General features: G+C 36.3%; 1 protein-coding gene across 34 annotated transcripts in view; it reads right to left on the bottom strand.

Annotated features, from left to right (window-relative positions):
- The window catches only part of RIMS2 (regulating synaptic membrane exocytosis 2), a 511,335-nt gene that overhangs the window by 422,776 nt on the left and 75,991 nt on the right, over positions 1-12,568 (bottom strand). For 32 of the 34 annotated variants that reach the window (XM_080377968.1, XM_080377979.1, XM_080377997.1 and 29 more), the window contains 2 exons: positions 4,309-4,341; positions 3,825-3,911 (listed from right to left, as the gene is read on the bottom strand). The exons of the other annotated variants lie outside the window; for them this stretch is intronic. In XM_080377968.1, the coding sequence (XP_080234094.1) occupies positions 3,825-3,911; positions 4,309-4,341 (120 nt within the window). The remainder of the gene's footprint in view (positions 1-3,824; positions 3,912-4,308; positions 4,342-12,568) is intronic. 34 annotated transcript variants of the gene reach the window in all.

A 12,568-nucleotide genomic window follows, 5' to 3' on the forward strand; every position in this document is an offset into this window, starting at 1 on the left:
CTGAGGGAGGCAATCCTTCCCTTTATTCAGTGAGGCCACACCAGGAGTTCTGTGTCCAGTTCTGGGCTCCCCAGGCCAAGAGAGACATGGGCATACTGGAGAGAGTCCAGCAAAAGGCCACAAAGACGATTAAGGGAGTGGAGCATCTCTCATATGAGGACAGGCTGAGAGAGCTGGGCCTGTTTAACTTAGAGAAGAAAATGTTAATGTGGGAGTCTAATCAATATACACAAAAACCTGAAGGGAGGGTTCAGAGAGGATGGAGCCAGGCTTTTGTCAGTGGTGCCCTGTGACAGAACCAGAGGCAATGGGCACAAACTGATACACAGGAGGTTCCCTCTGAGCATGAGGAAACACTTTTCACTGTAGGGGTGACTGAGCACTAGCACATGTATCTCCAAGCCCAGAGAGGTTCTAGAGTCTCCATCCCTGGAAATACTTAAAACCTATCTGGACAAGAACACAAGCCACCAGCTCTAGGTGACCCAGCTTAAGCCGAGGGGGTGGACAAGACAACCTCCAGAGGTCCCTTCCAACATCAGCCATTCTGTGATTTTGTGGTACAGAATTCATGCCCAAGGGTGTCAGACTAATCCTGCCTCTGCCCGTAAGGACACATGGTCAACTGTTCTTCAATAATACTTTCACCAGAGCAGAACTGAAATTTGCAACATGATACCATATGTTTTCAACCACTACTGTGATTCCTTTTGTGCCCTCTCCCACCACATTTTGCCCTCCCCAGATTAAATGTAAGGAAGTTTGTTCATCAGCAAAGTTGGACAGCCACACGTATCTTGAAATCCATTACAGACCCAGATACTGACAGTGATGTCAAGTGGAAAATGCCCCAGTATGTATGGACAGTGGTAAACATTTCTCAGACATACAGTTCCATGCTGCTCCCCAGTGTCCCAATGTTCCCATATACAACAGTTCTCTGCAAGCCATTAAAGTCAAAAAAGGAAATAAAGAAGTTGCAACATTAGTATTTCTGTTCAATTTCCTCCCTGAAAGTTTACAGTAATCACAAAAATAAATCCTGTTCATTAATAAATAAATTTATCACAAATAAACTGCTCTGGAAGGCACTTTAAAAAGTCACTTAGTCCTTTCTATTTGCCCCAACACAGGATCAGCTACACTTGCATCTCTTCTAACAGTTTTTTGCCAAACCCACTTCTTAAGATTTTCAGTGACTCAGCTTCCACACAATTCCTAGGCAAACTATGCAAGCATTTTAAGCTTTCTTTCCATTAAAAAGTTTTCCCTACCAAGCTGAAACCTCCCTGATACAACTTAAGTTTACTCCTTTCTGCTTCACCACCAGAAGCACGGAGATGATTTCCTTTCATTTTTCTCCTATGAGGACAGTCTGAGAGAGGTGGGGTTGTCCAGCCTGGAGAAGAGAAGGCTCCAGGGACACCTTATAGTGGCTTTCCAATACTTAAAGGGGGCTTATAAGAAAGATGAGCGCATACTTTTTAATAGGGTCTGTAGTGATAGGACAAGGGGTAATGCTTTTAAACTAAAAGAGGGCAGATGTAGGTCAGATATTAGGAATAAATTCTTTACTGTGAGGGTGGTAAGACACTGGAATAGGTTGCCCAGAGATGTTGTGGATGACCCATCCCTGGAAATTTTCAAGGCCAGGTTGGATGGGGCTTTGAGCAACCTGGTCTACTGGATGGGGTCTTTGCCCACAGCAGGGGCAGGGGGGCTTGGAACTAGATGATCTTTAAGGTCCCTTCCAACCCAAACCATTCCATGATTCTAAGATTTTTCAGCAACTTTCTGCAAATTAAAGATTTATCCTTCTCTTTCATCTTTCATCCTCTGGCATTTTCTCTTCAGAAGGCTAAATCACCTCATATGTTTCAATTTTTCCTTATACATTCCATGTTTCTTAGACATCTAATTATTCATTCTTATCATTCTCCACTGAATTCCAGCTGCTCCCATCATTTTTGAAGGATGGTGTCCAAAAAAGGACACACTATTCCAGGTGAGACCTTACCTAAGCTTAGCAGTGTGAAAACTTCCTCACAGAGTTTCCAGGCTAGAGTCTATACGTTCCAGTATTATATTTATCTCATTCATTATACAGGCTCCTGCTCAACTTAAATACTATTATGGCTCCCAGATTCTCTGCCAAAGAACTTCTGCCTACACCATTTTTCACTATCCCATGTCAACCACATAAACTGTCTCTACACCACCTTGCATTTATCCTTTTGAATGGCATCATAACCATAGTTTGGATTTTTCAGGATAATTTTGGAATATAATCCTGCTATTAGATATTATACTTCTCCCAGCCTTGTGCCATCTGTAAATTCAATGAGTACACAACTTAATTATTTTTTTAATTATTTAATAAAAACACTAAACAAGACCAGTTCCCAAAGAGATCACTGTTCAAAAAAAATCCTTCCATAATAACAGGAACCATTTATAAATACTTTTCAGCAACTATAACTCAACTGTTTACACTGAGTATATAACATTTCAAATTTCTTCAAAGCCAAATGCTTCATATGTACAACGTCGGTAAGAAGAAAAAAATTGCTGCATTAAGGAAACTGGGAATTCAAAGGAGGTACTGAGGTGTTGTGAACAAAATGTTAATATTGCCAGTATCTAACAATAACCAATAAACTTCACTATAAATATTATATGCAATAAGAATTCAAGTGAGGATATCAGAGCTCAGAACAATACATTGCTTTACAAAATATCAATTTTATGGCCTATTTCTCCATTTAATTTTGTGAAAATTACTCTACTGTGTATTCTCAAAATATAATTCACAGTTTTCATGGCCTTCAAGTATTAAACTCCACTTAAATAAATATATTTCAAAATAAATTAAAACTGATTCTGCCCAGAAAACAATTAACAACAAGTTATATGCATGTTTTAAACCAGCTATGCACAGGTTCAAAAGCAAACATTTCTTTTATCATGTGAACTTACAAGGCATTCTCGTTTAGAAGAAAGAAAAAACAGCAACTCAACAGTTTATAGCTTAAATAATATCAGAAGTCACATTTTAAGAATTTGAAAAATTGGAATAAGTATTTTTAGTATCACTTTATGAAAATAATTTCCAGCTACATGCTTTAAGTTTACCCTAAGACTGAAAGTCCTAGCTTTGCCAGTTTCTGTTAAATATTAAAATTTTCAGATACCCAGAAAAGTAAAATTTTTCACATTGCTCTCATACTGACTTAGCACTGTGAAAGGTCCATGCATGAAATACTGGCCCCATCAAAGTCAAAATTCCCTCAGCTTTGATAGACCCAAGATTTCACCTTATATCTGCTAAAGTTTTGAAACTTTACAGATATTTAAGAAGGATGAAAAAAAAAAAAAGAAATTTTCCTGGTCCTTAAAAAGCTCTTCATACATATTATGTAGATTTGTATAGCATGCTATGCATGACCAATATCACAAATACCATGCATGTGCATAGGCATGCTATATATAATACTACATGTCTTATCATTCCAGCTCTTCATGCACAGACAAGACACCACTTCACCAGGAGTTTCATGTATGGAACATTTGCATAAAAAGGTAAATGGAGTAGCAGTAACTCCTTAGATTGTGTTCTAATGTAATCACTTAAATTACCGATAAGGAGAGTACAACCTGATTTTCAGTTTTCCCTTTGCAAATGAGGGGTTGGAAAACAAACAGTGTTCAGCTTGTAAAACGCCCTCAGCATGATGTTCTAAATGGGCAATTATTTTAAACATACTCTCCAGTATGTTTTAATGCTATACAGACATTACTTAGTCTACAGAGAGCAGCTTACTTACGTCTGGGGCTCCTTTTCATTTTGCTGTTTTTGCTGTGGTTGAAGAACGTTATTTACCAGCTCAGTGATCCCACTAAAGGGAAACCACCTGTTTAAATAAGCAAATAATGTGACTGAATAACCAATAAAACCACACTAGTTTAAATGTTTTCTTATCCAATGTTAATAGAAATACACAGGCGGAAAAGCTAGAGCCAATGGGAATGTTAGCTGCAATACTAAGTCAGCCACTAAGGATGTAAGGGAAATAAAGTTTTACAGTTCACCAGTTCACAAGCAGGCAGCAAGAACCTACATCCAGCTAACATGTGGATGAAGTAAGAAGCTGCAGGCAGCTCTCTTACAAGCCAGTCAGGAAGCAGATGACAAACTAACTGCAGCCTACCAGGTATTAGTGAAAGCTAATACCATCAAAGGTGTGGAAAGCAGAACATGGCAAAGGTAGAAAAGTCAAGCCTATTGCATTTTTAAGATATTTTACTTACTGTGTCAGCTGTGGTTTTTGCTCTTCTTTGACCCTAAAAAGATAAGTTTGCACAACTGAGTGCAACATGTTGTAAAACAACTACCCTGAAGCTCTATAATCTATATCAAATGGGTGGGAGAAAGTTCTTACTTTGAGTTAAAAGGATTTTCTTTAACATTTGTTGTATATTTACATTAAGATGTATTCTGTGGTTATTTCTGTTTAGGATTAAAAATGGGGAATGCCAAATGTCTACAGGTTTTAGTTACAAAATTAAATCAGTAATGTTCTATAACTGCCTTCAAATTCTTTGGAAAGAATATCCTGTTAGAACATTTCCAGCAATACATTCAGCTATAAATGCAAAGGAAAGTACTTTGATTACGTTAACTATAATCTACTTTTTTTAATTTTCATTTACAACCGAATTGCCTATCATAATTCAAGGTAAATTTGTAACATGTAACATGCCATTTAATATTCAATATCATAAATTAATAAATTAAAGGGAAATCTACACTATATGTACTCAAACTACAACGATGTCAGGGCCTGCAGACAATGTAACTCTAAAAACTAAGGAAAGAAAGCTAAGGAATTTTACTCTTGAGTAAAATTTGCCAGGACTTCCTAAAAGAAATAACTAGATAATACATACAGTATGTCTGTATAGTAGTGACTAAAACTCGTCCATTGCCTTTAGGAAAATATTCTATCTGAAATACATGCTTTAACTTGAGTGAGCAAGCTGATGTTTGCAATTCCTCTCCACCAAACCCAAGAACGGAGACAAATACTCATAGGAGTATTTACATCCTCTAATTGCAGATATTGATCTTAAATATCAAGTTAGGATCTAGCTTCCCTATATATTCAAAAAACCCCAAAAAGGCTCCTAAATAGATATTCTGAATGTCTCTATGGAGAATACTCTCTTACCTAACTAAACAGGGAGTGCAGGCTCCCAATTTCAGTGAATACTTAACGTTGGACAGAAAATTAAAGCTCATCAAAATAGCTCCACATGTCCTCCCTCATATGATATCACAGTGAATACCTCTATAAAAAGGGTTCAGAACTAAATAAATGGACATTAAGATACATTAAAAACCTTCCAAAATGGATTACAGAAAGGGAAAGCTGAATATGCAGCACACAGAAAAAAGTCTTCTAGCATGGTTTTCCATCTTCTGCACTTCAGAAATTTATATACAAAGAAATGTTCCAGTTAAAAAAAAACCACACCCCACACAACAACAACAACAAAAACCCAAAACACAAAAACTACAACAGCCACCACCACGCGAGTATACTCCAAAGTCAAGAAACTATGAAAATACAGATTTCTCATGCAGTCAAAACTCCACTCTACCATGCATCTTAATCATAATATTATCTTCAGCCAAGAGATTCCCTGCTAGTTTTTTGACACAGGAAATTGAAAGAGCAGAGGAGTGGGATGGGCAGGGAATCAAAGCATTTCCATACTTTTTTCACTAGGCAGCTTAGGACATTCAATTCAGATCTCCCAATATTAGGAGCTTAAAAGCTCTAATACAGTCAACTGTGAGAAGGAAACAGTCTCAGACAATGATTCAGAGTTCCTAAGTCGTATGCCTGCCTAGAGCTAGACAATGTAAATATCACCTCCCTGGCAAATGGACAACGAAAACTGAATATACAGCTAATTCTTGAATTCCTCTCCATATATGCCTTCCAAACATTTACTGGACACTTTGAAGTTATTATATCATTGTGAATCTTTCTATTGAACTAAACAAAGGAAACCTGAGTGCTTCCCATAATCAGATTACAATCAACATCTTTCCTTTAGATAGTGACCATGATCAATTTTTTTCACATGTGGAATTGAGATCAAAATAGAAAGACATCAAACTTGCAATACTGCACACTAATTCTAAGTGTGCAATTTGAAATCTTTGGTGCACTTTTTTCAAGAGGATCTAGCATCTTTATGTAACAGTATATGAAATAATCTTTTCTCCTCCTTCAATTCTGTGTCTCATCCACTATACACTTTCCAACACTGCAGTTATATGAGGACAACAGCTTCCATTATTATATAACTGTGACGCATTCCTTCAGCACTCTCCATACATCCTTCAGTCCGTGGATTAGGCAACTATCTTCCATGACTTTATAACAACCATAGAGGGCAAGCTATAATTTGAAAAGAAACTATGGAAAAATCTATTGTAAAATAGATTCTACCATATGAAATTAAACGAATACTGCCCTTATGGATCAACAGGCCTGAACATCTCAGGTGTACAGCCATAGGTATTTATCTTTCAAGGTCAGAGAATAGAGATACTGGATCTAAATCAGCAAACCTCAGGATAATGCCTACTACTCTTTTTCCAAAAGACTCTTCAATCAGATTAAAGTAGGAGTAGAAGTTGTAGTAACTAAAATAATAACATATTAGATTAAATAAACAAATCATGTTTTTAAAACTGCAGTGGTTTAAATAGCTTTTTCTAGACAGAAAAGGACTGAAGAGACTCCAGAGTCTGAAACCTTGTCTACATACACGTATACAGTTGCATTTCCTTTGGTTACCACTTTGTGTTTTACTAGATTGTGTACTACCATATATATGCATTGCTTTCTTCCCTCTTTTCAAAAATCAGCAACTGATAATTGCTTAAATGAAGTTGGATTGACAAAAACCCCAAACCTCCATTTGCTCACAGACCAACTGAAAAATCCCAAGCAGTATGACTGTATTCTGCTTCTTCCAGACTACCTGTCTTCATTTTACCTTCCCACATCTTTTCAGCCTTATCCTCTCAAAACTCTGCCAAGAACAATACCAGTTCTAGCTATTCACTAGAAACAATTTCTGATTGATACCTATTCACCAACAGGATGCAGATAATGTGTTGGATCAACAGTGACTGGGACAATGTATTCCAACAGTGCAGAATATTGAATACTTTACTATGTATTATCAATTTTGATTAATTCTGTCATAGGAATTTACTCAACACTTTGCATAAGCACTAAATTAATTCTAAAATGCTTGAAGAGTTTGAAGCTTTTATCACAAATTTTTTGCACAGAACATAACTCCATATATGGCTTCACTTGAAAAAAAGCCAGGATTTTCTACTTGTCAAGAATAAAGAATTTTTGCACCTTGCACTTTGTCATCTGGAACCTCTGCCCTTTGAAACATTCACAGCACCATTCCTCCTGTGTTCCTCTGCAAGTCTACACAGTGCAAGTACCAGACCCCTTTGATCTTTCCCAGGAGCTAGCATCATTAGGTTAGGTCTCAAGCCTCAGTGAACACTTTTTGATGTTAGATCCTATCCGTGTACTAAAAATTTCCTCAAAGATTATGGCTAGTCCCACTGGCACAGAGAATGAATAGGAAAGCAGAACAGGGAAAAAAAACAGAAGCAGGAGGAAAAAGTAATGAAAACATTAACATAAAAATTATTCTTAGCCCTTTAAACTCCTAATACTTTTCTCTTCTTCAATCTATTGCCATCAGTAAAACCTCCTTCCTAAAATCTACTATCCCAAAATCATAAGGCATTCTTCCCAAAAGATGTGTTGGTCACAGGTAAACGAACGAGCACTCTGTTATCAGACCTCTTCTCTACTTTTACGTAATTGGATGCATAGCCACAAAAACATCTGTGCACAATTTAGGTGCCTAAATCCATGAAACTGACCCATAAAACACAGTATACATCTCCTAGATATCTGAAATGAAATAAATGAAATCGGTATCTAGTTCTTCCCAGTCAAGTTTAGGAAAATCCAGATTGCAGAATCAGCCATCCCTGGCAAAGATAAACATCTTAATATCTATATCTCAGACCCAACAGTGCTCTCAAGATTCACAATGTTGCCATCCACAGACCTACAAGCACCAAGAGATCTGATATGTAGGAATAGTCTGGGCGTACCTGATGTCTCATAGAAACATTGAGTTTGAGTATAAAGCATATAACACTCTATGCCACTTTCATTTAAAAAAGTTACAGGCCAGGAGTCACACTCCTTTGCTCAGTAGCTTTCTATGCTCTCCTTATCTCCTAACCACCTGAGAGAGATGGTTAGAAGAAGACAGGCTGGGATGGAAGTTTTTTCTAGGTCTTCTGTTTGGGATTCTGATTTCCCTCATCCATAAACAAAAACATCCAAATATTTATTTGTTATTACAATTAATGTTGTAATTGATGTTGCTGGTATCAATTTAATGAAGTTGTTGATGTTTCTACTGTAGCTATTTTTATTAAATACATTGCCTATGAAGTCCAGAGCGTGGGACACTTGTACGAAAATTTAAGTTTAGAGAACATGGAGTTAACAGCACAAAACCCAAAGCAGAATATATGTGCAGTAGTCTCCATAGGCAATGCATGTTCCACTAAACTTGATTAAGAATTAATATGAGATTAAATATTAATGTGCAGAACTATCTGGTTTTCCTAAAGCAAGTCATAGAGGAACAATAAGGGATAGTCTCAGATCTATATAAAAAATCTTCACATTTTGCTTCCTCTACAGATACAATGCTGACATTTACCTCCAGCTGTGTTCACAGTTAAGATATAGAAAATAGTTGAGAGAAGACTGCAGCAAATAATTTTGTCTCAAATATACATTTCTAGTTATATATATTAAAAAAACATCTATAGTGCTGCTATCTTTCAAATTAAAACAACAGCATGAATGCTAACTACTTGACATCCACATACATTATAGTGAATTAAACTGAATACTGTTCTCAGGATTTGCATTTGTTATTCTTTGCATTCCAGACCCCACTAGCCCAGATGACAGTATAGAGCAAGCAGCTCTCTCAAGAGTCATGATGCCAACACACAATCTTTGAAGGGTTCTCTCTCTCTCTTCAATAACTTCTCAATACAAGCCTAGTGAAAAGCAAAACGTGAAGGCAAAACTATAAATTCAGTTTATGTATTTGAAGTTAGATACTGCTATTTCTTGCACAGATGTCTAAAAACGGAGATACTACTAATTCACAGGACTAGTGTGGCTACGCCATTCTATAGAGTGTTCTGAAAAGTGAAAAGGATTATACAAAAGTCAAGTCCTATAAGTAGTAAAAAAAGGGTGTCTCTGTGATGCTTGTGAAAGGTGCTATAAAAGTAAAAATTCTTCTGAGAAGTCTATTACTAACAAATGCTTATCAAGGAGATATTTTTGAAGCCATCTTTTACAAGCCGATGCTTCCATCACCTGACCAAAGAAGTTCTAACCCATCTGAAAGCCAGAGACCTACATCTTTAGGGCACACAGTTTAAAATAAAAGACATTCCAAAAAAACTTACAAAAATACTGCAACTTAAATTACTTTAATACACTGAGTTGTGTAGATACCAAACATACACTAGATGAACAGCTTTGTTCATCTTTTGTGGTAACATATGCTGCTTAACAAATGTCTGTCAAAGTCTGTGAAAACCTCAGGTTACAAGTAAATCCTTGCCATACTTACAAAGGAGAAGAAATTACCCTTGCCATTGGAAATGATCAGCTTTTATTTAACATTTATTTTAAATTTAAATTTCATCAACAAGCTGGGAGTTCTGCATTTTGTGGCTCATCCCTTACCTTCCAAAACACTGATCACACATTAAAGGAAAAGAGTAAAAAGGAGATCAGTGCTGAATCCCTCCATTAAATTTTTCAGATTAATAGTGCAATTACTACATTAATACTTTGCAACAATCTTCAAAAAAAATCTAGCATTACCCAACATGAACTGGGCTGAAGACTGCATGGGAAGCTGGTAAGAAAGCAATAGTGAATGATTTCAGTCTTCAGCCCTTTTAAAAGATTTTGATGAAGTTATTTAACCATCTTTCTTAGGAATTTATATATTCTTATAGTACCTGAACATCATAAACTTTCAAAAATATTTACCACCACCAATATTTTTTAAATATTTAGAAAAGCTTCCTCTCCAATACACCTTGGAAAATGGCATTGAAAATAAAATAGGATTAAAAAAAAAATGCTAAAATTCTAAACCTCTGTTCCCTCTCCCCCTGCCTCACACTCTTTCTCACCAAAAATGGCATTCAGTGTGTAACTGCATCTGTTACCACTGTGTAACGTTACCTGACCACTGGGGTGGATGCCCATTCTTTTGGTCTAACTAGGGACTTTGCTGAAAAGGGGGGAAGATTACCAGCTCCAGCCACATTCAGAGGTTTCCACCACCCTGCCTTAGAGTGCAAGGCCCATTAATCCATTTTCCTAGATTGCCTCCTGTGGACTCTTCTTTTTCTAAATCTTTGTAACAGTATCTCAATGATATGCTCTATACCTTAAAACTTAAGGTACAAGCTTAAAAAAAAAGGATTAGTGACTACGTGCTCACACATCAGAAATCAAGACACATGACATACACAGGATGTATAACTTTGCCTGCACCCATTCCTGACAAAACAGTGGAGCAACTACAGTCACACAAAGCAGTGGAGTTAACACAGTCACACAGTCAAATTGTATAAAATCAACTACTTCCTTGAAAGAGGACGCCTCTTTAAGAGTAAGTTACACTACATAAGTATGTTTAATTCCAAGAAAAGAGAGTTAAGGAGGTTGAATATAAATGCCGTGTTAATTGGATAACTGTAAAATATTTCCATATTAACTGAATTAATTCTCTGCATTGATTATTCTATTGATGTTATAAGAACATTCACCTTAGAACATTCAGTGTAATTATTTTTGACCAAAATTAAAGTTTTCATTTTAGATGACTGCTCCAAGTTTGTATTAGTTTAGAGAGTTAAAGGTAGTTGAATCAAGAAGGATCATATTTTAGACAATAATGTCTTTTGAAAGGAAAATTTTCTTGAAGATGTGTATAGGTGATTTTCCTGACTAATTCTGACCTGTTTGTAACAAAAGTATCGGCAGTTTCCACAAAAACATCTCCAAGATCAGTCACTGAGAGGTAACTGGATATTTGATACTAGTGACCAAGCAGGTGTAGAAGGTGGGTACTTGGCCTAGAAACAATACTTGTAACACAGAATAAATTTAAAACCTACCTAAATCCAAGCTGAAAAGGATAGACATCCCTGATGTCCAAACTGAAGCGGTGGTGAAGATACAAGAGAAACAACAAGTACCATACACACTTTATGGATAAGCACAGACCTATACATGCTACTGTATAATAATAGTCTAGGCTGAATGAGCTCCCTGCATGAACCCCAGATGAACATCACCCATAAACATAAATTCTGTAAGATTAGGACTACTCTGACATTCAGATGATAATTAGAAATGGGATGGTTTTATCACAGGTTCCAGAAAAAAACAAGCTCCAAAGTGAATTTTTGACACTAATATTTTTAGAAAATATATACTAAAATGTGGTTCACTCCAACTGAAAACATAGTGCTCAACAACCCTATACTTTCAGTACTAAAACTGAAGACACTGACAGTATGTTTTGATTATTTCAGACCCAGCATAATAAATCAGACTCTGCTTATCTTAGGATATGAACTGAATTAGGGCAAAAATGTTTCCTATTATTTGTTTCTGGACTAAGAGACAGAGACACTGTGTTCTACAGATGAAAGCTCCCATACTTCTCAGACATTTCCTAGCTTGGTCAGATTTCCCCCTTTCTGTTATGATGTTGATAGTAAAATGATAAAATGATTGTCAAAATCACAAATCAGCACATGGGAAAATAACATGTACAACTGTAATAATAAATAAGTACTACACTGAATTGTAGCCATTATGTTATGAGCAGTTCCAATAATTAATTCATGGATCGATGCTCTCTTTTGAAGGTTATCCAAAATTGCAAGCATGAGGCCTCGACCAGGGAGGTGATATTAAAAGGTTAATGTTAAAAATCTAGCATTTGTCCAAACCTAACACATTATTTAAATTGGGGTACTTCAGCTTTTTCATGTATTTAGCAAAAAAAAAGAGTATTTTGGTTATCACAGTGTAAGTGAGAATTTGTAACCATCAGCATTATAATTGGTTGCTATGTGGAATATGCCTGCTGCTTCCCACTTGGGTATCTTGTGTCTGCTGAGGGAATGAGGCATGTGCAAATAATAGGAAAAACAAAAAATATAAAGCAATAATTAATAGAATGTCTTGGATCAAGTGAAGTTGTCAGAGGGACAATAAAATTAGCTAAATGACAGTAGCATTATTCAGCCTGTGTAACATTAACAGAAGAAAATACAGTCTGTGAAGAAGTGTCTGCCAATCTTAAAGTTCCAGAA

The sequence above is a fragment of the Falco punctatus genome, assembly GCF_963210335.1.
Source record: "Falco punctatus genome assembly, chromosome: 3".
Taxonomy (NCBI): Eukaryota; Metazoa; Chordata; class Aves; order Falconiformes; family Falconidae; genus Falco; species Falco punctatus.